Source organism: Sceloporus occidentalis, unplaced genomic scaffold (assembly GCF_023333645.1).
Source record: "Sceloporus occidentalis isolate IW3139 unplaced genomic scaffold, rSceOcc1.0.p SCAF_49, whole genome shotgun sequence".
NCBI classification, from domain to species: Eukaryota; Metazoa; Chordata; class Lepidosauria; order Squamata; family Phrynosomatidae; genus Sceloporus; species Sceloporus occidentalis.
This window is the reverse complement of record NW_028317029.1, coordinates 1,712,034-1,738,712: the sequence shown is the minus strand read 5'-3', so window position 1 is coordinate 1,738,712 and position 26,679 is coordinate 1,712,034. Positions and strand designations below refer to the sequence as shown.

The 26,679-nt window shown below is 39.1% G+C and overlaps 1 protein-coding gene across 1 annotated transcript; it reads left to right on the top strand.

The window, feature by feature from the left end:
* The first annotated feature begins 1,444 nt into the window (after positions 1–1,444).
* LOC149288811 (short transient receptor potential channel 6-like) lies at positions 1,445–26,679 on the top strand. The gene is made up of 11 exons (XM_089491144.1): positions 1,445–2,206; positions 4,707–4,895; positions 5,525–5,689; positions 8,163–8,379; positions 10,756–10,989; positions 12,138–12,402; positions 13,307–13,502; positions 19,165–19,368; positions 24,924–25,010; positions 25,747–25,822; positions 26,543–26,679. The coding sequence occupies exons 1-11, from the start codon at positions 1,520–1,522 to the stop codon at positions 26,677–26,679; spliced, it is 2,457 nt and encodes an 818-aa protein (XP_089347270.1). The 5' UTR covers positions 1,445–1,519.

Here is a 26,679-nt window from a genome sequence, read left to right as displayed (position 1 = left end):
TAAATACGTGATGACTGTTCAAGGTAAGACGAAAACTTTGATCCAAAATAATACGAGAAACCAGGAAATGAATTTCAAAAGAAATGCTTTGGGAAGAAAATGAAAATGTAGTTTTTTTATGATCTTTGATCCACTGCGCATTATTAAGCAAAAAATTATATATTATTATTTCAATCCTGAAATTGTGGAGATAAGAGATTACTTTATTGCATATAAATGATTTGCTTATATCTTTCCATTTAGCTAGACAATGTATGGAATTCATGGATGCTCATCCTTTTGTTTAAACACAAGTCGCTCGTTAGTAAATACACCAAGATCTACTGACTGTCATCTGGCAGAACTGCATTTAACAGCCAGCCTCTTCCCGGTTAGCGTTACAACGAATCCCATTAAACCGGCTTCACCTATTTCCAGAAGCGTAAAAGGATTCTGCAACAGAACCGGCAATCAAATAGATGCTTTCTGACTTCTCTGTAATTCACTGAATTTGGGAACAGAATGTTTAAGATAAAAGAGAGATGGAAATCGACCCTCCTTTCTAGGTGCAAAAAATATAAAAGATCCCTAAAGCCGGGGGAAGGGTAATTGAATATTACTCTACATGACCAAAAGATTCTCTTTTTAGCATTAAAGCAAGTCTTCCACTCCTGCAAGACGTTATAGTGCATTGCGTTAAAAAAAATTTAAGGCAATTATTGGTTAAAATATTTTTTTTTTTGCTAAAATAGAGAATTATTCTTTTCAATAATATATCTAATACAAAACTTGGCCGTTAATTTCTTCCTGTTTTGTTAAGGTAGTTTCCCTTTTTGGTGGCAGATCAGGGAATCAGGGGGGAGAAATAATATCTGGCCTTACGGTGCCAGGGCCGACTCGTGATTGCCAGCCTGGCCCTGGCACCGTAAGCAACATTGATGCACAAAAGGCACAACATAGAAAGTCCGTAAAAGGGGGACATGAAGCATACAGTCAGGGTGTAAATGCTTCCTCTAAAGCAAACTCTAGAAAAAACAGACAAGATTTTTTCCTAAAAAAATGAAAACTGTAACCAAATTCTCATCCCACAGAAGAAAAGATTGTTCTCTCGACTTGGGTTGGCCAGCAATTTCCACTTGGGTTCTGACCACTTTATTATTGATTATAGGCCAACTTACCCTATGGAATACCCTATCTGCTAAAAACCTCTATTTGAAGTACAGTTTCTTAACTGCTTAATTCATGCGTGTTTCCATGAATAATTTATGTAATAACATTTTTTATGAGGAGATTACTAAACTAATATGGTTTGTAATTTAAAAGACTCAAAGGATTGTTGAGCTCTTGGCTTAATGTGAGTGTGGGTCAGGATTTTCGGCAGTGTAGAAAAAGCTTCTAGCTTTGTAGGCGAAAAACTAATACTAAAATGTGTATTATGTTGCTTCCATACAGGCGAAGTACAGAAAGTAGACTATCCCACCGACGACAAACCTTACTACGGGAAAAGGGCCGAAGGCAAGCTAACCGCGGACCTGCCTATATGTTTAGCGACAGGTCTACAAGTCTTTCAGCAGACGAAGAGCGGTTTCTGGATGCAGCAGAATATGGTAATATCCCAGTTGTACGCAAAATGATGGAAGAATGCCTTTCCCTAAATGTTAATTGTGTGGATTATATGGGACAGAATGCTCTCCAATTAGCAGTGGCCAATGAGCACCTGGAGATTACGGAACTTTTACTCAAAAAAGAAAATTTAGCGCGGGTGGGAGACGCCTTGCTTTTGGCCATCAGCAAAGGATATGTACGGATAGTAGAAGCAATACTCGGTCACCCATCTTTTGCTGAAGGCAAGCGTCTCACGACGAGCCCTAGCCAGTCGGAATTCCAGCACGATGACTTTTACGCCTACGACGAAGACGGGACGAGATTTTCACAGGATATTACGCCGATTATCCTGGCTGCACACTGTCAGGAATACGAGATTGTACATACGCTTCTGAGGAAGGGAGCTCGCATCGAAAGACCTCACGATTACTTTTGCAAATGTACTGAATGTAGCGAGAAACAAAAACATGACTCGTTCAGCCATTCCAGATCCAGGATCAATGCCTACAAGGGACTTGCAAGCCCGGCGTATCTTTCATTGTCCAGTGAAGATCCTGTTCTGACTGCGTTAGAACTCAGCAATGAATTGGCTGTGTTGGCAAACATTGAAAAAGAGTTCAAGGTAACCACTACGGTTGTTATTATGGCCATACTATTTATAGTTTTTTTAGGTTTTTGTCTTATGGGGGATATTTACAAATTTTTGGAGTGAATAGATAAGATAAATATTCAAATGTAGCTAAGATTCCAAAGCGATGAGCAGACACAACATATACTTAGTTCAGACACATTGAAATTGACGGTCCTAGTGTTTGAGAACCCACAGTAGTTCACCCAATGGAGATAAAAGTTTGCCTGGTTCACAGTTCTCATACCAGGAAACACTGCGGGTTTGACCCAGAGTCTTTGGGTAAAGCCCCGATTTGCCAGATCTCCGGGTGAATTTATTTTTTCTCCAGACAGTGGAGCGGTGTTTGTCTACACTCTGTGTCTACACTCCGTCTTCACGTCCTGCCTATTCCCACAGCTCACATCCCTCTCACTCCCTACTCACTAAAGGCTGTTTGGGGCTAGCCATGCAGTTATATGTGGCTAGCCCCAGCCCCATGCAAGGCCATCCCCCCCAGAAGGGCAAAAACTCTGGGTAGTTTACCCTGCAAAGTTCCCAGGTATGACAATTAGTAAGAACAATATTGGTTTAAATATAATATGACAATAGAAGTAAGTAACAGAATGTAAGTATGTGGCAACCATTGAGAGGAACTTCAGATAAAGAGAATAAAGCAAAATAGCAAGAGAGTATATCACCAATATTACAAATAAGAGTCATTTTATTGACAAGATATATATAATATAATGAATGATTTTTGATGTTAGAATGAAGATGTTTCTGTTTAGTTTAGATCCAGTCTTATTGGTTATTCTGTTTTGTTAGTACTATACTGCAGGCTTATTGTTGTGTTCTCTCCTCTCTAACATTGTCAATAATGTGTAATGGGGCCTGGATTCCTGATCCATCATGGGCCCTATCATTGGCGCTTGCAGCCCGCTACCCGTGTCTGTTCCCTTGTGGGGATTGGGCCCCAGATGGCTCCTTTCTGGGGATTGAGGCCAGGTGGTGCCTTCCTGGATATGGCGCCTTTTGGCCCCATAGCAAGTATAAGATGGGGCAGTTGGAGGAGCATGGGCAGGGCAGGGTGGGAGGAAGAACATGGGGTCAGGAGGGCCCTGTCTTTGGCGTTGTACTTGGCCCCAAGATTTGCCTGTTGGAATATAGAGATGTATGTTTGAGGTATGTTTGGAGTAGATTTTATATAATGTCTAATATTCTGCTTAACTGACGCCTGTTTTTCACAAGCAGGTATTTTACCAAATGTCCCGAAACATATATCTTTACGTTGAAAACAGAAATGTTCTGTTTTTTTTCTTTCTTTCTTCTAAGTGAAAGATAAGACCCATATATATATATATATATATATATATATATATATATATATATATATATATTCCTTTTGAAATTGTTTTATGCCCTAGTTGCTAGGATAATTAGAAAATGCCCTGTAGAGCAAAGCATCTGACCAAACATTTTTAATTGTGATAAATGAGCTTGGATATAATAAAAATTAGGAGAATATTTCTTGAAAAGGCACATTCTCTCAACCATGGAATGATGTGAAATCATTCTGTCAGGGTCACCGAGTGTTCACTTCAAAGATTTAAAGTTGCCCCCTGGGTTGGTAAAAAAAAAATCATTAAACAGGGCTGGTCTTCAAACTGCTATTGCTGCAGTAATATCGTGGTGAACCGGCCTGCACGCTGAGGCGGAGGTCACAAAAAGCAAGGTTATATGACCCTGTGGAAATAGCGTGGCTGTTTGCATAGTGTGGGATTGTTGTGAGCTTGTGTGTGTGTTAGAGTAAGTGTGTATGTTACTGGGGAGGAGCAAGAGGCCACTCACATGTAAGGTAGAACATTCATGACTTCATGAGTCTAATAAATTGCTGGTTGAAGATTATTAAGTTGAAAAGGATATAACAACAGGGATAAAGTCATTTTATTAGCTTTTTTATGCATGCTGTACTTTCACTTTTCTACTTTCATGCAAGTAAGACAAGTGCTTTAGTGCCATTTTTTTACTTTATTATTTTCTTTATACATTTCCTTTGCAGTTGTTTGTAGCTTTTATTGGAGTGTACATTTTATTTTAGTTTATTTTTTGGATTGTTTTCTTTGTTTCTGAAAAATGTCTCCTTCATTAGCGCAGAATGATCTGCCAGTCAGACCATCGATGGCCCAGTGGCATATTCTTCACTAGACCAAGAGATGCAGACTTAGGGTGGCAGTAGGGTCGTGTGCCAAAGCTCTTATTGGGGCCAGCTGTATCTTTTACTTATAAACAATGGAGGATGAGTAGTTGGGTAGGTCTGGAAGGGGAGTGCGCTGCCCTGGATGAGGCCTTGGTCAGGGACCCCATGGATACATTGCTGTTACGTCTCGCCTATCTCCATGCTGAAGACCCATCTTTTTTAGCTATATGATATTTTGATAACAATCTTTAAATTGGATTTAACATGCTTGACTGTTTTGTGTCACCTCCTCCATATGTTTTATGTGTTTTCTAGAATGACTACAAAAAATTGTCTATGCAATGCAAGGACTTTGTTGTTGGACTTCTTGACTTGTGCAGAAACACAGAGGAGGTCGAAGCAATTTTAAATGGCGATGTCGATACGAACCATGGTTTGCTAGATGCAAATGGCCGTCCCAGCCTTTGTCGTTTAAAACTTGCTATTAAGTATGAAGTTAAGAAGGTAAGAATGTGTTTATTGAAAGGATTGAATGTTATTGTCCACCAAACATAATGTTTAACTTTTTAATATTGAGCTTAATGTTCATAAAAAATAACTAAATTAAACGGAACCATCTCATTCCAGATAATTCCAATAAAGAATAAAGGGAATTAAATATTATCTTTGATTTTCTGTTGTGCTTATTTTTAATTACTAGGTCACCCTAAGATATTTGTGATAATAGCTTTACAGAGGAATAGCATGGTGCTAGAGTCTCCTGCGCATACCTAGAAACCTCTTCCTCTTCCTCTTCCGGAGGAATGGCTTTTTAAGAAGGTGGGGCTAGCTCGGGATAGGGGATAGGCTAGACCTTATATGGCCTTAAGTGGGCAGGAAGTAGGGAGGGAAGTGGGCGGGAGGGGGCATGGCAGAACACCTCTCCCCTCCCCAGAAAAGAGGAAAGTGTCCCGGAGACCCGTTGAAGCATGGCTTAATTTTTCCACTTGTGGAACCAGCAGTAATTTTGTAGCGATCATTCTTCTTCTTATTATTATTATTAATAATAAAATAAAAATACTTTTTTTAGGAATAAATATTATGTATAAAGCTCACAGAAATACATTGTGTTTTTTTTTCATTCTCTTTCCTAGTTTGTGGCTCATCCAAATTGTCAACAGCAACTGCTGTCAATCTGGTATGAAAATCTATCGGGATTACGCCAACAGACCACAGCAGTGAAATTTCTGGTTGTTTTAGGTGTTGCAATAGGTTTGCCATTTCTCTCAATGGTTTACTGGATTGCACCCTGCAGTAAGGTAATTCAAAGTGCTAAAGCAGAATGTTTATGTAGATGTTACAGAAGCAAATGTGAAAATTCAAATCGGAGAAATAGTTTGGGGGCAAAAAAAGACTACCTTTTATAAAGTTTTTTAAAATGCTGTATAGAACAGAAAGAGAAAACAATATCATTAGAAATGTAGAATTTAACAGCTATTAATATGAATTAATACGAAATTCACAAGAATATCGGTTGCCAAATTATATACCAAAACCCATTCTTCACCAACATATACGGTAAACTGTATAAGTAATAACACCACCTATCCAAGACACGTGTGAACTGTCGGGGGTATTTTATTATTCCACTGGGGACCTGTCAATTGAAACAGTGGGATAAACTGAGTATAAACATTATTAAGAGCAAGTATATAGAAGAACACAAGTGTTACTTAGTTTATCAGAACTTTGTGCAGTATCTGAAAGGTCCAGAAACTTGATAATGTAGGAAACGCTGAAACCGGTTGGGGTTATTGGAGCGCCATGGCCATGTTTGTCATGATGTTTCTCATGAACTTTTAAAAGCATACAATAAAATAAGTTTTATCCTTCTTCTGGAGACCTGCCGTTGTATATACTTTTTTTTGTAAGATTACATATTATCTTGGAAAGGGATTTCCAGAAATCTTCTGATATTATGTACATATGGATCCAGGGGCACGTGAAAATGCTCCGTTTGTGAATCTTTCTGCTAAACTAAGTATCACTTGTGTTCTTCTACATATTTACTCTTTATAAAGTTGATATTTCAGTTGCCAGGTCCCTAGTGGACAGAATAATTTAATACCCCCATATTTCTCTTGGATAGGTGGTGTTATTTCTATAAATTTGAATTAGTTGGACACCAGGTCAAAATCTAATACTAATTTTGAGTTTAAATACATATATAATATTTACTGTCTATTAAATAAATGCAACATTTTATCAATTTTGACAATTATGGATGAAGCATGTTCTCTATTGTTCTTTCATACCTAATTTGTTTTAGGGCAAAACAGAATAAAATGTTTCCATCTTCTCCTCATTCAGAATATTTCTCCCTCATGTGTTTTTGCTTTGACCTCCAATTTTTTTTGATGTAATTGGATTGGCAACCAGATTATTATTTGGCAACATTTTAGAAAATTTCTATTGAAGGTACTAAGCAGCAACATCTTAAATGCCTTTTATCATAAAATAAATATTATTTTACATCCTGGTTATTTGATGTGATTTTTTTTTTTCATTTCAAACACATTTAGCAGTAATATGCAGACGGCAAGCCTTCTTGCTAGGATTTTAATCATAATAATTACAGACGTTGATTTAATATGCAGACTTAATGAAAATGTAAAACCGATCTCGTTCACATTTGTATGCAGTGATCTTAATTTTTTGAAATGTATTTTGTAATTAGTGTGATTGAGGGAAAATATACTTTATTGTGGTCTCTGTGTAATGGATGTGTTTTTGCATTCTATGCCATGTAATGCTATTGAGGAAAACCTCATGTAATAATTCAAAACCAAAGATCATTGTAACCAGGGCCGGCCCAAGGCAAAATGCCGCCTGGGGCGAATTTTAAAATGCCGCCCCCCCCTTATCTACCCTTCCTCTCCCTCCGTCCCTGCCGCCCCCCCCCCATTATCTACCCTTCCCCCCCCCCCCTTGTACTTACCTTTCAGCAGTCCTGCGGCGAGTCTCCCTGTTCGGTCTCGGTGCCGGCTTGTAATGCTGAGCGCCGGAAATCTTCCGGCACTCAGCATTACAAGCCGGCACCGAGACCGAACAGGAAGACTCGCCGCAGAGGAGAGAGAGAGGGGCGCCGAGTGGGTACCGACAGCTTGGTAAGCGAAAACCACTCGGCGCCCCTTTCTCTCTTCCGCTTTTTTTTTTTTAAAAAAGGGCTTGGGGCGGCAAAGTGCCGCTCCTTCAAAAGTGCCGCCTGGAGCGGTTGCCCCACTCGGCTCCATTGTCGGGCCGGCTCTGATTGTAACTTAAATGGACATTCAAGAGTCATTTCAGGATTGGAAGACTTGTTTAGTCCTTATTGATTTATATACACGTGACATGTCATGGTCGGTAGAGCCGGGTTACCTGTTAGGAACCTTAGACAACAACCTTGGTGAAGCCCAACTTCAGCCACCATACTGCAGCTAAAGCTAATTGATGAGATGAAACATTTCTGGTGGAGGTGCAGATCTCAGCCTTCTTGGTGAGCAGTCAGGACGCAGATAGCCCTATGTTTTGTAGGTCTACATGGATTTATAATGTGGTTGCGGTGGTCTGAGGTTATAGGGGACCCTGACAACACCCCCCTTTAAACGACATTTTTCCTCGAGGGACTATTCACAGCAAAAATTAGTGCTTAGCTAATAGACCACATGTAGATGTATGTCTTCTGTTTAGTGTCAACAATACAGTCATGTTTTTTTCCCCCATGAAGTCTAATATATGGCTTCTTTCTTCCAGCTCGGTAAAATAATGCGAGGCCCTTTCATGAAATTCGTAGCTCATGCCGCATCTTTTACCATTTTCTTGGGTCTGCTGGTTATGAATGCAGCCGACAGGTTTGAAGGCACCAAGATCCTTCCTAATGAGAGCATCACGGATCATGCAAAGCAGCTGTTTAGAATGAAAACATCCTGCTTCTCCTGGATGGAACTTCTCATTATTTCCTGGGTAATAGGTAAAGACTTTCCATTAGCAAATGGCTTGGTATATCATATCCACGGGAAACCTAGAATTTCATAGGATACAGAAAACCTCTGATCGCTCAAAGCCTAATCGTTAGTTATTTTCTTAGACAATTCCTAGAACCCGTAGTGTCAAGTGTGTGCGTGTGTTTGTGTGTTTTCTGACGAGAGATCTATTTTTTTTTGTGAAATCATGAATTCCTTGCTGCTTTAGATGTTGTCTCCGCTGCAAGCTGCAATATATCTCTCGACTATTGATTATCGAGGTTTTTTTTTCTCTGGTTACTGTGACCTTAAATTTTCTCATAATGGTATTTGACACTCTATAAACATATAATATTAAATAATAATGAGGGTTTAGTCTTGTATTTTGGTCAACTCAAGCAAGGTATTCTTGTGTGCTATGGTCAAAATACATATATATATATATATATATATATATATATATATATAGAAAAACAATATAATTAGAAACAGAACAGCTATTAATATGAATGAATGCAAAAATCTATACCGGTTTCTAAATTAATGTGTGTGTATGAATAGACACTCTCCCTGTCTCACAATTAAATATATTGAATAAAACACAAAAAAGTGTTTTTAAAAAAAAACCAAAAAAAACACAAGATATATGTATTGTAAACCCAACTCATATGTATGAATGCCGCCATATACATTTTGGATTTGGATAATAATTCCTCCACTTTCCTAATCCATTCCTTCGCTTTGGTTGTGGCCGACTGGTTCTAGCATGGGTAGCAGGGATGTCTTTAGGACAGAAATAAATGCAAACTACACATAGTAGTTTTTATTATGCTAAAAGCCATGGTAGTGATAGTTCACCTTTAATAAAAGAATGATAATTATAATGTTTTTAGTGCAGTTGGAAGAAAATTGTCAGACATACACAAGCTTTGTTTTTCTCCTTTGATGCTGCATTCCAGAAAAACTCCATTAAAATAACTGGCAGAACACTGACAACACATAGAAGTTTATACTATGTGTCAGTAACTACTCTTCAAGATAGCAACATTAAACAGAGGGTTTGACGATGGGGTTAGCTTATGTCAGAACTGAAACAGCCTGAAACTGCCGGAGAATCAAAGTTAAGAGAATAAAGGTTTTTGCCTATTGTGGAAAAGGTGGAAAAGTGTCCCTTATTTTTCAATTGGAAAAACCTGATTTAACAAGTTAAATACTATTACTCATATACTTTCAAATACATTTTGGATAGTGACATATGTATATATATATATATATATATATATATATATATATAATCATAGAAATCCACCGTGTGTCTTTAAGAACCTTTGATGGGATGACCTGAAGTTCTCAATTAGCTACACTCAGCAACACCGCTTTGTGAGTGGCCGTGGTCTACCGCTTCATGGCTGAGCTCTTGTTACTCCTAGACACTTCCGTTTCACAATAATAGCGCTTAGAGTGGTCGAGGGCAGATCTAGCAGGGCCGAAATTTCATGAACTGACTTATGGACATCCTATAACAGCGCCATGTTTAAAGTCACTGAGCAAATCAGTATGACCCATTCTACTGCCAATGTTTGTCTATGGAGATGGCTGCCTGTGTGCACCTAAACTCAGTAATTAGGAGGGAAGTCCTCATACTTTTGCTAATAAACCAAATCAAATCAGAAGATAAATACGTTTAATGATTTATATATTCCCCATATCACTAATGGAAAGGTCATATTCAATAAAATACATTTCTGTTATGTAACTTATGCGGAGTGATGCCATGATATGTTGTCCCACAAGTCTGAGACCATCACCACTGGGAGTGTTGTGAAATACTTTTAAATTATGTGTATATACCTTTATAAAAAATTACAGATTTCATGAAAAAGACAAATTAGCGTGCCCCTTTGAAATAAATTTCAATGTAACTCATTTCTTGTATCGTTTGTCCATTCCCATGTCAAAATGAATTCAGTTGGTTGAAATGTTAAACTGTCCTGCAAACCCTTGTTTTAGTGAATAAACCATAATTCACAGAAATTCAAGGAAAATGCACTACCCTGAATATTAGCTTTGTATCTTATGGACAATTTTTCTCCGAACAACCTAACCCCCCCCCCCAGCGGTACCAAATGCTACCCATTAAAAAATATCTCGACGTCTTCAATCTAGCTTAAAAATTTTTATTTTTGTGTGACCCCGGCCTCTGTTTCAAGCCAAATAATCCTTCGAGAGGCAATTTGTTTAATGGGACCTCTGTGCTGTTGTCCATTTCGAAACCGTCATTACAATATTATAACAAAGGTTAAATATTTGTGCGTCTAGAATATAAACTCCACTATCGTGCAATGGAGAGTTTTGATAACTAGAAATCTGTTGCTTGGTTACAGGTATGATTTGGTCAGAATGCAAAGAGATTTGGTCACAAGGTCCCAGGGAATACATGTTTGAGCTGTGGAATATCCTTGACTTTGGAATGTTGGCAATCTTCGCTGCATCATTCATTGCCAGGTTTATGGCCTTCTGGCATGCCTCCCGGGCACAAAATTTTGTCGACGATGACGAGAATATCAAGGATGTAGCAAGTGCTACCTTGCCTCCCGAAATAAAATACTACACCCTAGGTAAGTTTAGTTTTGCATATCTTTATGGCTATTTTCAAAGGTGGAACGTAAGGCTTTTCCTACGTTAATTTAAATTGTTAATGAATGAATCTACAAAGAGTAAAAAAAAATAACATTAAGTATTTCTAAGATTTATCAATAAAACAACATTTGAAAGACAACTGCTCCTTTACCTCAAAAATTCTGCTCCCTACCCCCATCAAAGATATTACGAGGACAGGTATATCATTCTAGCACTGTCAGAGATTGCATTGAGGATACATGAATGTGCACTTACAGCAAATGTACATGTGCTTATTCATCCTGCAAGGGTCTGAATAAAGAGGTCCTGTTCCATAATCCCTTGCGTTAACACTTGCTTATTAGAAGTATGCTTCAAGTGCTAGTTGTAACTACAGCTACATGGAAGCTACCTTGACAATCCTTTCATTATTATTCTTGAATTCAAAACACTGGTTGTCAGATTCCAATTATGTATGCCATATTTTGGTGAATATGTACCTCTATTTAAATAGTCGACTGTCTACGCAATAAAAAACAAGCTTCAAGGACAAAGAAGAGAGCAGTAATAGCGATACAGACAAACTATTCATCAAAGCTGAAAATATGTTTCGAGACCATTTTGTTGTGCTTTTCATCTCTGTAATCAACCTCCTCATTTGTGTTAAAAAGTATTTTAAAGGTAGTTTGATTATTATCTGAAATATCTCCAGGAGTGGACCAAGAAATCAATAACCAATCTCATATTGCTCCAAAAGCAAATTAGTTGTTTTATTGCATCACAAATAACTGTAGTGCAAAGTTTTGGCCTTGCTGTGACCTTTTTAGTGATATCAACCACCATGGACCAACCACGGATTTAATTCCTAATATTTTTTCTCCATCCCATGATCTGAAAATATTTTCTATCTATCTATCTATCTATCTATCTATCTATCTATCTATCTGGGGCAATGTGGCAGCTACCCAGGACCACTCAAGACTTTTGTCCACAAGAACCAACACTTTTGGGAGATATGATTTTATGTTAATGAGAGATAAGTGGCTTACCTTGTATTTTTATTTCTTTGACTTTAAGACATTAACATAACCGTTTTATTAAATGGTTACATCTGTAATTATGAGTATTTTTATGTTTTTCCTTCTAGCCAGAATAAAATGGCTGCCGTCAGATCCCCAAATCATATCTGAAGGCCTCTATGCAATCGCCGTCGTTTTAAGTTTCTCCAGAATTGCCTACATTTTACCAGCTAATGAAAGCTTTGGACCTCTACAGATATCACTTGGACGTACTGTCAAAGATATCTTCAAGTTCATGGTGATATTTATCATGGTTTTTGTGGCCTTTATGATCGGAATGTTTAATCTGTATTCTTACTACCTTGGAGCCAAACAAAACGATGCCTTTACCACGTAAGTGAGAGAACTTCTTAAATTTATGCACACCCAGCAAGTACTATCTACAAGCTAATATCCTAATGGGTCATCAGAGACTATAGACACTTAAATAGGTACCCTTCCCCCATCGCAGCAAAGCAGTAATGGGTATTATTCACAAAACATGGGACTACATTATTGATGCTAACATTTACTCACAGCTACTTCCTTCCCCTCCCCCAAAAAAGTGTGGTCTAAATCAGTGATTAACAACCACATTCAAAGGGCACATCAACAGTCCATGTCTAATGACAATCCCTACTGTAACACAGTAAGGGCACCTCTAAATGTCTTGACACATTGAAACATTTTCAATATTTTCAATAGTCGTCATTGATCCTTAATATCTGATTTCTCAGTTTATCTACACAGACTGTATATAATATATATATTATATACAGTCTGTGTAGATTTCTTTCAAATCGTACCCATTAATAAACACCATTAATAAAACAATTTTAATGTCATAATTTCTTCACCAACCTAAGTGGCAAAAAATAAAACAAACATTTCTAAATTAAATTCTGTGTAGTTATTGATGTAAAACTATTATATTACATAAAATGTACATTTAGGAACTTAGTCCTTTAAACTAATTATTATATACAATGTGATTTAGAATCATATGCCAAAATGTATTTGTTTTCAAGAAATTGGTCCAAGAAAATGTGGGTTCGGGAGTGAAAGCTGACACCTTTTATTTGGCCAACATAGAAGAAGATGTAAGGCATATAAGCTTTCAGAACCTCAGAGGTCTCTTCTGTGTCTTAAGAAAAGATATCCAAGACCTCAAACTCTTTTTGGCCAATGAAATGTTGCTTGTTGCTACATTTTCATGTTTCTGAATTAACTGATCCGAGACTTTGCTGTTGATTTCCAGAGTTGAAGAAAGCTTTAAGACTTTATTCTGGGCTATTTTTGGACTTTCTGAAGTGAAATCAGTCGTAATCAATTACGGACACAAATTCATCGAGAATATCGGTTATGTGCTGTACGGAGTGTACAATGTAACCATGGTCATTGTCTTGCTGAACATGCTCATCGCAATGATTAACAGTTCTTTCCAAGAGATCGAGGTAAACATGAGCAATTTATTTAGAATAAGTCTTTCGGAATTTATAATTCTTGTGTTCTAGTTTGATGATAACATGGCCTAACCATACGGCAGTGTACTTAGTGTACCCAAATCACCGGCATCCATACGAGGGGAGACAGGCTATCCATATGGTGTCTGTCCAAAAGAGCCTGAAATCGGTGCTGCCTCATTGTTTGGATTAATTTACTTGGAAACTTGAAGTGGAATGTGATGTTATACTGTAATAGTCCTCGGAGTCCAGAAAGCTAAAGTAGAGGGGGCTCAGAACACGAGGAAAAAGCGATATTGGCAAAGGGGTTGTCTGATGGGACAGAAGTAGACATGGACATCATACAGATATACGCAGCCGAAAGAGTTCAATTCTACACTCCTGTCAAAGCTAACTGTACTAGTGATTTCTTGTCATTCACGGTATTTTGTATAATACCTTCAATTAACTGCAGTATCGATACGCAGTTTTATAGCATCAAAAATTCCACGTTCCAGCTGAAGAGAAGCCCCCAGCCTACTTTGTTTTTTCCCAGTAGCTCTTGGTTCTTCTGATTTGTTTCCTTCATACAATATGTATGGGTTGTTTTAAGAGTCACTGTAAGTAACCGGTTATGTTTTAAGAGCAATGAGTCTGCATCCCTGGCGACTGAATGTTCTGCAGATATACGTGTCTACAGAGTATGCGTATTTATTATTTACTGTCATGCCGCGTTTAAACAGAGATTATCAATAATCCTAAAGGGACTATCATGACATGTAGGCTTTAGAGACAAGCAGGGCCATTTATCCCAATAATTTGAAAGCACCAAAATTCACTGCATTATTTAAGTAGAACCTTCTACTCTCTGTAGATGTGAGAATGGAAAACCAGATTTGCTTGCCGTTCTTTTTCTTGACTGGGAAGAGAGTAGGTGCATGAAGCCGTCGGTTCTTTTGATGATTACACAAAATAATAATTATTATTAGAGATCCAAAGAAATGCTCTAAAAAAACAGCATCAAGTTCTGTAATGAATGCCGTATCTTCACTGAGGACTTACCAACAATAATAGGGTCTAGTTATGCAAAGCTCAGCGTCATTCCAGGCCGGCAATATTCAATATAGGCAGCTCCTACTTTACTAGGCATTAATTAGACAAACACGCTGTTCCGTCATGTATGTGAAATAAAAAACTTTCGGTAATGCATCAAAAGGCAGGTTGTCTACTTGGTTCCCATGTTTCATTTTAATGTATTCGCATTAGTTGAGCCTTGCTCACTCAAGAGTTGTGCTCATGTGGGTACAGGATGCATAGCCTACCAGATCTATTATCAAGGGTGACCCCATCATCCTTTTTTGAGGACAAGCATACATTTAGCATGTTGCTAACCAGAACAAGGTTCGGTCCCCTTCAGTATGTGGGATATATAACTGAGTAGGTCACTCTACTATTAATTGTTAGGTGGCTTAAGATCCAACAACCTTGTTTCGCTGTAGGGTGATAGGGATCTGCCATGGCCGGTAAACAATCCAGCGTGAGAGCTCTTTTGGGCAAAGAGAGGCGGAGGGGAACATGGACCCCAAGTTCTTTGTTTAAAAGGCAGTGTTAGTGCTTCTATCTGACATTGCGTGAAGGACGAAGACAGCAGAGCAGCCATCTGCAATGTCTCTCCGCACAAAAAGACTGCAAACTGTAATCAGAGAAAATGCTGCAAGGGATTAAAATACTGGAGAAAAAGCCTAAAACGACGCTGAGCATGAGATAGAGAGTAAAGATAAATGCATCATAATTAATGGAGCAGAGTCTACGTGAGGGGGGTAGACGGTGTCATAGTAGTGTGGAGTATTTTAAAGTTGCTGTTCCATCTACTCTGAATTTAACTGTTTTGTAACTCTACATGACATTAAAAACTTGATTCATAGTCTTGCTGAATGCCCAAATACTTCCTAAAAATAACTATTTAATTAAATACACGGAATGACTAAAAGTACACTATATGGACAAAAGTATTGGGATACCTGACCATTACACCAACAGGGACTTTTATAACATCACATTGTAAATACATAAACATTAATAGGTAGTTGGTCCCCCCCTTTGCAGCTATAACAGCTTCCACTTTTTCTGGGAAGGATTTCCACAAGATTTTGGAGAGTTTCTGTGGGAATTTTTGCCCGTTCATCCAGTAGAGCATTTGTGAGGTCAGGCGCTGATGTTGGACGAGAAGGTCTGCCTCGCAATCTCCATTCCAGTTCATCCCAAAGGTGTTCGATGGGGTTGAGGTCAGGGCTCTGTGCAGCCAGTGAAGTTCTTCCGCACCAAACTCTTTATGGACCTTGCTTTGTGCACTGGGATGCAGTCATGCTGGAATAGAAAAGGGTCTCCTCCAAACTCTTCTCCCAAAATTGAAAGCAGAGCATTGTCTAAAATGTCCCCTTTAGCACAATTACTCCTGCCCAGAGGCGTATATAGGGTATGGCAGCCATGGCACGTGCCATGGGCGCCATCTCAAGGGGGGCGCCGGTGAGCGGCTTTTAAATGCCGCTCACCGGCATTTTTTTTTTCATTTTTTTTGATGCGGAGGAGAGAGAGGGGCGCCTAGCAACCGCTCGGCGCCCCTCATTCTCCTCCACGAGCCCTCTACCCCCGTCCCGGTGCCGGCATTTCATGCAGAGCTCTGCATGAAATACCGGCACCAGCGAGCGGCTTTTAAACACTGATGCGGAGGAGAGAGAGGGGCGCCTAGCAACCGCTCGGCGTCCCTCGTTCTCCCCCGCATCAAAAAAAAAAGAAGACAGCGTTTAAAAGCCGCTCGCTGGTGCCCGCTGCTTCACTGCTGGGCGCCGAAATATGACGTCATATTACGGCGCTCAGCAGTGAAGCAGCGGGCACCAGCGAGCGGTGCAGGAAGACAGAAGCATCGTCCTCCCGTCGCTGGACTTCAAGGTGAGAGAGAAGGGGGGGGGAGAGGGGTTAAAAAGTGATAAGGGAGGGAGGGAGTTAAAAAGTGATGAGGGAGGGAGTTAAAAAGTGATGAGGGAGGGAGGGAGTTAAAAAGTGATGAGGGAGGGGGTTAAAAAGTGATGAGGGAGGGAGGGAGTTAAAAAGTGATAAGGGATGGAGGGAGGGGGTTAAAAAGTGATAAGGGAGAGGGGGTAGATATAAGTAAAGAGTGTGCATTAATGTGTGGATGCATTGAGTGAATGAGGGAGAGCATGAGTTAATGTGTGGATGAGTTGTCTGAATTAAAGTGTGAATTAGTGAGTGACTGTAAAAGTGTTTGTGTATCATAGATGTATAATTGTGGAAGGGCAAAGATGGCACTAGCAGAAGGTTTGAGCCTTGGGGACCAAGATGGCACAGGCAGGGTGTATATGGGACAAAGATGGCACTGGCCGGACTGTTTGGGGACAAAGTTGACTTGTGCTGGGCTATTTGGCGACAAAGATTGCAAATTTTATGTGTGTAATCTGGGCGCTGGTCAGGTTCTATATGGGCAGTGTGGACGCCAGGGCTGGCTTTGGGGTGTGCAACCTGTGATCTATGCCTGTAATTTAGGGGGTTTTAAATATACCTTTAATGCCGTGTTTTTATGTGAATTCCAATTGATCTTTACCTGCAAAGCTGGGTTTTTGTGTTATTCTGTAGATCCATATCTGCTATGCTATGTTTCCATACATTATTTATGTATACCTGCAAATACAGGGTTAATATGCCTTATTCAGTTGATCTATACCTGCGATGCTACGTTTCATATATTATTATTGAATACCTGCAAATACAGGACTTGTATGTCTGATTCTGTTTATTTGATATATACCTTCAGTGCTGAGATCACAAGTGAATTTCAATTGATCTGGGTTTGTGTGTTGATCTATACCTGCTATCGGCAGCAGGGACTAATATATATATATATATATATATATATATATAGGCAGCAGGGGCTAGTAAATGGGTTTTAGATATTTGGACAGGGGCGCAATTTCAGTGCTTGCCATAGGCGCTATTTTCAGTAGATACGCCTCTGCTCCTGCCAAGGCATATACAGTGATGCAAACACAGACATATACACTCATGCTAACATACTCATATACATACATACATACATACTCCCTACCTAACTTCCTTACACTCTCTTACCCCTACCTCACTCCCTTATATTCTGTTTCACTCCTTCCTTCCCCCTCACCCCTCTGATATATATTTTTGTAGTTTTCCAAGGATTTTGTCAACAAGCTTTATTTTATATTAGTAACTCCCATGTGCATCAGGTCATAATCTATTCAAGCCCATATGGTGTTAATTCCTAAATCACTTAGAACCTGTGGGTTTCTATCAACTGTTGGAACGCAGATGCCGGTACATTTTTCAGAACACTGACCTCAACCAGAGAACGGTTCCAGATCCTTAGAACTGCCAGAATTGTTTAGTTAAAACAGAAGAGTAATAGACACAGGATATCATGATACATCCCATTAATCTGACATTTAGGGGATTACCAAATAACCCCAGAGTAGTGAATCACACCATCTTTTGACAGGGAAAAAAACGTGGGGATGGAACCGTTAATCAATCCTTTAAATAGCGTGGTACCGACTCTTAAATTAACACAAACTATTAATACACATGAATGAGAATGTATCGTAACCCAGATCAGATACTATATAAAATATTTACCTGTTGCCTTCTGGTTTTTTTTTTAAATCACCTGTTTAAAGCACAGATAATAATTAATTAATAGGTAATTTGCAACTGTAATTTTGCTTCGGAGTTAGTGTTTTGCCACGAGTGAGGAAGATGAAAGGCACCGCGCGTATTTACAGTAGGGATGTAGCCTGACTCTAATAAGGAAAACACTTCTGATTATAGTTAGACCTCATTTAGTCCTGATACGAGGCAGCGGATGCAAGCCATGTCTGACGGGGAAAAAGATCTAATGATAGCTTCCCTGCTATTTTTGTTTGGTCAAGGAAGGGGTATTTTACCGGGCTGCGCAGAATGATTTACAAGCTCCGCCATGTATTGCAAGATCTAAGAGTAAATGCTTTAGGGACATATTCTTTATAGGGAAGACTGTGCCCTTGGGCCAGAGGGCCACCACCTAAGGATAAGGCAGAAGGTTAAGTGATGGACCTTTTAATTTAAGCTTCCATGACCAAACAACAGGTATATGCACCTGGGTGGGGAGCGGACAAAGCAACGTAGTGCCCTAAAGGTCCAGTAATGCCATCTGATACCCTATGATGATGTGGCATATCCAGTGCGGTATGTTTTTTGGTGGGCACCAAGTGGCTAATCTAATAAGGTAGGTAGATGACTACACCCAATTCCGAAACCTGCCGCCTATTGCCACATCCCTCACACAATTTGGACACTTAAAATATTGTTGGCCATGAGATAAGGATAGCTTTACTTTCATATCGCATGTGGCTTTCTATAAGTACCCTTTAGACTGAACATATAAAATCCAATGGAGCACACAAGCCTGTAATTATTTAACCCACTCGCCTTTCCTGAATTCTCTGCGAGTTATAAACTAAGCTAAATATATTAAAAACGGGGGACCAGTAAGAAAGCCGACATACTGTACATCAGTTATGCCATACATTTTGCACCCTCTAAAGTACTGTTGATGTATATATTAAACAAAATGTAACTCTTTTCCTTTTAGGATGATTCGGATGTGGAGTGGAAATTTGCCAGGGCTAAACTTTGGTTTTCCTACTTTGAAGAGGGGAGGACTCTACCGGTTCCATTCAATTTGGTTCCAAGTCCAAAATCCTTTGTGTATATTGGACTCAGAATTAAAACAATTGTGTATAAACTGTTTTCTTGCCACACTAAGGGCTTGCAGGAAGATTCTGAGATGAATAAGGTACATTTTACTCTTACAACTTATCCTTTTTTCTATGTATATTTTACCTTGGGAATCTCTTGAGGTCAGGGCTAGCCCAAGATACTGCGCTGTCTGGGACCAAGAATCAAATGATGCCACCCCCTAAAAAAGAAAATAATCCACCAAAACAGCACAGACCCAGTAGTCCCTCCATGACAGACCACATCTTCCTATGTCTTCTGACTCTCAGGCTACCACAGTGGCTCTTTAGGGCTCTTCCTAGCAATCTCAAGCTCACATCCTCTGTGACAAGTTAACCAACTTACCCATATGTTCTCGTCGCCCCTTCATTTGGGAGCTGCCTTCTACCATTTTTTCCAACCCCCAATCTAGCCACTCTCAGTGTACACCCTCCAGTGCGCATGTGCTTCCTGCAATCACTCTAATGGCTCCCCATACCCTCCAGAATCAAATTCACACTACGTACCCTGACCAACTGAGCCCTTAACAACTCTTTACCCGTATATCTCTCCCTTCCTATGCAAACACACCCCTTACCTTTGTCTCTCTGCTACCATCATTACCTCTTCCCACTCCCATATTCAGGATTTCCCCCATCAAGTCAAGAAAAGCTGTAGTCAGATAAGCTGCTGAATTATTGTTAATGTATATGCAAGTTAGGGTTTTGTGTAGCTCATTTGATCTTAACTTAACGTCCAGCAGGACCGTGTTTACATCTAAGAACAGTCCCCTTGGTTGTAGAAGAGCAATGTTGTTAACTTCACTGTTGAGTTGAGGGAAAAAATGCCAAATTGTATATTTATTAACCCCCTTAATACAGTTACATTTAGAACATGGGCTGGAACATTGTTAATGTTGTGGTTAGCAATCAAGTTCATTTAACAACTTGACTTAATGACAACGCAACACATTGGTGAGTAGGACCCTTAAGTGTTATAAAATTTCTATGTGAATTTAGGTATATTATCTCCTCAAGCCATTACATCTTTGCAGCTCTTTTGTAATTTTAAATATGATGCAGTGTCTTTAATTACACCATTTCCGCATCGTAATGAATACTAGCCAAGAAACTGCCCTCTGCAATTTCCATATGAATGATGTTTGATCACCATGTGGTCCTCCTTTCTCCTCATCCTAGTCCAGTTGTGGTTGTTCTGTCTCCTATTAAACTTCTGCAATATAATTAAAATCAGAGACATTTGTGTTTTTGCATATAGCGTTTTTAGGGTGATTCTCCCCAGCCCAAAAAATTTGTAAATATAAATTGGACTTGATTGCTATTCACATTATAACAAGAGACTGGTTGACTTATCACGCAATGGTAGTACTGGGTGAAGATTCTGTGATTAACATTATTGAGTTGAGATGGCCTGAAATAATAATAAATAAGTATGAAAGATTACTTGTTCGGTAATAACATTTTGGAGAAAATAAATGTTTAAATTAAGTGTTTAAATTAACCCGTCATAGAGGCTGGGCAATACATGGATAAAGAGGAATCCTGAGCTCCGGCATTGATAATCCCACCGGTTTCCATTGTGACATGGCTTTAATTAGAACTTTGCCCCAGAAATATCCTTTATTCATATCCCCTATAGATAGTTGCCCATCCCTGCTCCATTTGGGTTGCACAGTGGGTGGGAAAACAAAAATGTATAGAGGTGGAATCACATAAGGTTTGAATATCTTAGAGGTCTGTGTTCAGATGTAAGAAGGGACTGAAGTCGTAAAAGCTTATTTTTACTTTGAATGTTGCTCCACTATATGGTACAACAGAGTACTTTGGGCAGGATTGGACCGGAAACAGAAATAAGTTAAATGATTACATAACTTGTGCCAAAGAAAAGTTGTCCTGGCCACAGTGGCCCATTTACTTCTTGCCAAGGATGTCCTATGGCTAGTCAAGACCTGACACAAGGTTGGAGGATTCCTAAGTGGCTTCTGTCCCAGATATTGGCATGAATGATGTAGCTAACATACAGGTGATCGCTTGCAGAATTGTTAGGTATAAACCACACACAGCCCAAAAATTACACCCATACAAACGTTATTATTAATTCATAATATAAATTATAATTAATAAATAAATTAATAGATAAAAATATAAAATATTAATTATTAATTAATATCAAAATGATGTAGTGATGATATTCCAGAGAGCTGTTTGCTGAGTGATTCAAGAAAGTATGGATTTTCTGCATTCAGTGGGCTCTAGTGCAAGAATTCGTATTCAGTGTCTCCCATATTTCAATATTTTTCAATCCCACGTTAGAGAACTGTGTTAAGACATCTGCTTGCGAGGCGATTGTGACGTGTCTGCAGTGAGGCGCAAATAAAAAGTGTTTCGTAACTCAGAAAATTCAACAACAAAGGATTCATCCAATATTGTTTGACAGCCACAATAAGTACATGCTTATTCATAAGGACCGTTTCAATAGCCAGATTGTATTTCGTCTGGTCTACCAATTCAGCAAAGCTGAGCAGAACGGTGATAACGAATAAAATATGTTAAAGCAGTTTGCCCCATTCTACAGTTACATGATAAATACCGTATTTGCTCGATTATAAGACGACCCCCCAAATCTGAATATTAATTTAGGAAAAAAAGAAAAAGCCTGAATATAAGACTACACTATAGGAAAAAAGTTTTACCAGTAAATTTTAATTCATCTAAACTATTTTTTTTTAATAAAAGCTATGATTGAGAAAAATATTTTGGTTTTATTTCCTTCTATTTTCCAACCTGCCCCCCAGTTATGCACATTTGCCTATATGCACTATATGCCACTGTGCCCCATGATATGCCTTTTAACCCTCTAAATGCCACTGTGCCCCATGATATGCCTTTTAACCCTATATGCCACTGTGCCCCATGATATGCCTTTTGACCCCCTATGTGCCACTCTGCCTCCAGAAATGCCTTATACCCCTATATGCCACTCTGGCATTTAGAGGATTAAAAGGCATCTTATGGGGCATATAGGGAGGTTTAAGGCATTCAGGAGGCAGAGTGGCGTATAGAGGGTTAAAAAGGCATTTCTGGAGGCAGAGTGGCATTAAGGGGGTTAAAAGGCATTTCACAGAGCACTCTGCCTCCAGAAATGCCCTATGCCCCCCCATTTAACACTCCCCCGCCCCCCCCCCCCAACTTACCGGTGCTTCTGAATTCCCTGTCATGTATTCGGGGCAGCATGTAGATCCCACGCACTTACGCTGCAGCCGGAAGGAGGCGTGGCTAGCAGCGGGGGTTGTCTGCGTCCATCGCGCAGACCTTCCCCGGCTGTCAGAGATCAGAGCTCTGATCTCTGACAGCCGGGGAAGGTCTGCGCAATGGACGCAGACAACCCCTGCTGCTAGCCACACCTCCTTCCTGCTGCAGCGGAAGTTGTCTACGCGAATCGCGTAGACATCTACATGCTGCCCCAGCTACACACCGGGGACTCAGAAGTACCGGTAAGTAGGGTGGGCGGGGGGAGACAGGAGGATCCAGGTCCCCTGCAGCTGCGGGGGATCTGGATCTTAGTCGTCTCATAGTCAGACCTATTTGAGGTCTGATTATAAGACGACCGCGATTATAAGACAAGGGGTAAAAAACCTTGTCTTATAATCGAGCAAATGCGGTAATCGCTAACGTTCTATATAATGCGTAAAGCCCCTCTTTTGGGGTTTAGTGTATATCATTTCATATAGTAGCCGATTTGCATGAGATTCTATGGTTTTGACTGTTGTCTTCCAATTATATACATGGCTAAATGTACAAATCTTATCTATTCAGCCCTTTTAGGAAAAATCACATTAATGGAGCTTTGTAGAATTAGCAGCTGGTTCAAAATATTTTCTCATGGGTTACCACCAAAACTTTGCAGCTTTTGCCCACTTGTGAGCATATGTTTATAGCACAAGTAGCCTGATAATCGTATTTGTAGAAACCTGATTTTTTTTTCCTGCAGGAGTTGGGGTAAATAGGGATTTTTAAAAAAAAAAATAAAAACCAATGGCGTACAGGTCTGTTCACAAATCAATAATATTTGAGATATGACATTTACATTTAGGGATTTAAGCTGAGCTTGGTTGAAACAACTCTAAAAGTGATTTTCTTAACAAAATCCTCCCTTGTGAGAAGAGTGAATTTGATGAATTGATGATAGTACTGAACTTGATAGCGTTATACAGTTAACGTCTGTGCCAATGAATAACTATGAAGATGACTGAAGAGTCAACCTTTGGTTAGTAAAGTCACATCATTATGTCATTTCTTGAGAAAATAACAAAATTAGCTTTAGTTAGACCCCAGAATACTGATTTTGACAGCTTTATTCCACATTTTCATACATAAAATACATTTTCACACATACGTATTTTCATACATATCATATATAATATAGGTAATATAGACCAATAACAAGTCAGGCTCATTATTCCCATTTTATGGACCATGACCTATTACTTTGATCAAGGTAATTGGTGAAAATGATATTCCATAATATTTAACAAGTTTTAGATATGGCATATGGTTACATATATAACTAGAGTATTTATTATAGTTTTCATTTATCTCAGTGACCAGACTACATTTATTTACAATACACAGCATCAGTAGACTTGGTGGAACTTCCAAAGACGTATTCCTAAAAAGTATTTTCAATATTTTTTTCTTACTATTTGTCATATTTTTATTTTGTATGTTTCTTTCTTTTTTTATATATGTTTTGATTATTTTGGACAGTGGAGTTTGTCTGAGGTTTTTGTTCTAGCGTTTGGGTTTTCTTCAAAACACACTTATCTGGGGTTGAAGGTACTTTATAAAAATATTAAATCCATGATTTTGTATTGTTGATTAGATTTTTGCAAAAAAATTCTGGGCATACCCAACAGTTAACTATATTATTCAAAGTTCTGTTACAGAGATTGGTTTATCTAAACTTATGCAGCAACACATGATCTGAGGCTCACAATTTAATTAAATGTGTAAGCATGGACAAATTCAGCCGCATTGTGATAAAACATCATTGCCCGGGGATAGATAATTCTGTTCTATATAAATCCGGTCAGATGGTATATGTGGCATGAATGTGAAAGAGGTTCATTTTGCACTGTATGTATGGAATTCATGAACACATTCAACAAAAAATATATTCTTATATAAAAAAAAATGCATGTAAAAGAATTGTTTTAACCCATAAAAAAAGCAGAATACACTTTGGCTGTTCCTGCCACCTTGTGGTCAATGTAGGTTATTCATGTAGAAACATAATACATAACTTGTGGATGTGCTATGGGGAAATTACTATAGCACAAAATAAATGACGCCATGGTATAAAATAGGTCTGGACTGTGGGTGATTATCTCTAAATTACATTCCTTGCCATGAACAGAAAGACCCTACAAAAAGATTGCTCAGTTCCTCGGGTAATATGGTGGGCGCACTACCAGTTTGGAGAAAATATAAAATATTAATAATTTGTTATGGTCATGCTCTATTGCACCTGTCGAGGGCAAAAGGTCCTGGTGGTAGAAATGTTTCGGAAAGAGAAACATTAAGTGTTTATAAACATTGTTAATTTCCTTTGCAGCTTGGCCAGAGCAAACACTCAAGTATAAGGAGTTCTGAAGATGGTAACCTGAACAATATAAGTAACCCATCGCCCACAAGGTATCAGGTGAGCCATATACATTGGACTTTACAGAAGGAAAACATTCGCAGAACCTAGGAGGTTGACTCAGATTCCAATTATATGGGTTTATTTTTTTTTAAAATGTTCTCATACCTCTGCGCTCCACGAATAATCTTATTTTATCTGCAGAATCTCTTCCTTGTTTTGTAGCCCTAAACGCCTGTTTCACCTTTAACACCTTCCCCCAGCGACTCGCTCCTCTTCCAACCTCTCTGCCCATCTAGAAAATGGAAAACATCATGGCTAACATCTTCCCTTCTGGTAGTTCTAACGCTGAACCTCAGCCCATCGACTTACAAACAGCCACCCTCAACTGCTTTGGTTCAGTCATCATCAACAAAGCTTCTGATGTTTTCCTGACCTTCCATCTCCATAACTTTCCACTTGACCCTATCTCCTCCTGCCTTAACTCCTTCCTCTCCGGCCATATCTTTAGAACCTCATCTCTGGCACTCGTTCCGGTCCCCTACATCTCTCTGTTGTTGTTCCTCAGAGCTCTGATCTGGGTCCTGCGCTCTTCTCTATCTGTGCCTCTCCTAGTCTTTTGGATTCCACTACCACCCCTATGTCGACAACACACTAATCTTTTTTCCCCTCGCCTTCTCTTTTAACTTGGCTTGATAGCTGCTTTAATAATGTTTGAAATGTATATATATCAATATTAACTGTAGCTAGTAACATTTGCAAAGTCGCTTATTTGTTTTTGATCTTCTGTTCACAGAAAATAATGAAGCGGCTGATTAAAAGATATGTGTTAAAAGCACAGGTAGACAAGGAGAGTGACGAAGTCAACGAAGGTGAGTTAAATAAGCTTTGAAATAAACATAAAAAAACATGGATCCTCTTGAGAAAGTATTAAGGTGAAAATGTTGTACCCTGTTGATGAACATCAAGGGTTTTAGGTGATTTTCTGGTTGATCTACGCTTTCAATTATTATTATTTTTAATTATTTACAACCACGGTTTTAAAATCTCAAACACTTAATATGTTAACCTTCCTTTTACTGATGTGGGTTCCTATCTGGCTTGGAATTGTTACTGTTTTTCTAGATTTTTTTCATACTAAATTACTTGCTTACAAAGTTTCCTGTTCAAAGAGAAAAATAGACCCCATAAACATCATGTGTAGTTTGAATCAGGAGGTGTATTCTGGGGGGACTTCGGAAAAGATGAGAAACTCGGTATAGAGTACAATATATTTCGCTGTGAGTCAGGGCCACACTGTGGGTGAAAAGATGGCCCTGGCACTTTAAGAACAGTGGCCACCAAACTACCTAAGTGCGGCCGACGGCTGAATATGGCCGCTTGTGGCTGGGCACATCCAGCTGGTGGCCTCACACTGCAGGGTATGTATGGAGCGTTGTCGGCCAGTGGCCCAATTGGCATTTGCCCGTGTGCCAGATGACCAGTACGGGCCTGCTTCTATGCAAACTCTTCCCGGCTAAACATACGCACCACATGATGTAAGCTTCTATGTAAGCATCTTTTAATAGACATTTTGTTTTTTTCTCCTTTAGGGGAGTTAAAGGAAATCAAACAAGATATTTCGAGCCTGCGTTACGAGCTTCTCGAAGAAAAGTCTCACAACACCGAAGACCTGGCTGAACTTATTCGAAAACTTGGAGAAAGACTGGCAATCGACCCTAAACTTTAA

What these genes read in the sequence shown, in the direction of transcription:
- LOC149288811 (XM_089491144.1), top strand. Translation starts at nt 1,520, where the DNA reads ATGTTTAGCGACAGGTCTACAAGTCTTTCAGCAGACGAAGAGCGGTTT. An exon ending in GGATTGCACCCTGCAGTAAG is followed by an intron (nt 5,690 to 8,162) that starts GTAATTCAAAGT and finishes TCTTTCTTCCAG; the next exon opens with CTCGGTAAAATAATGCGAGG. An exon ending in AATAAAATACTACACCCTAG is followed by an intron (nt 10,990 to 12,137) that starts GTAAGTTTAGTT and finishes TTTTCCTTCTAG; the next exon opens with CCAGAATAAAATGGCTGCCG.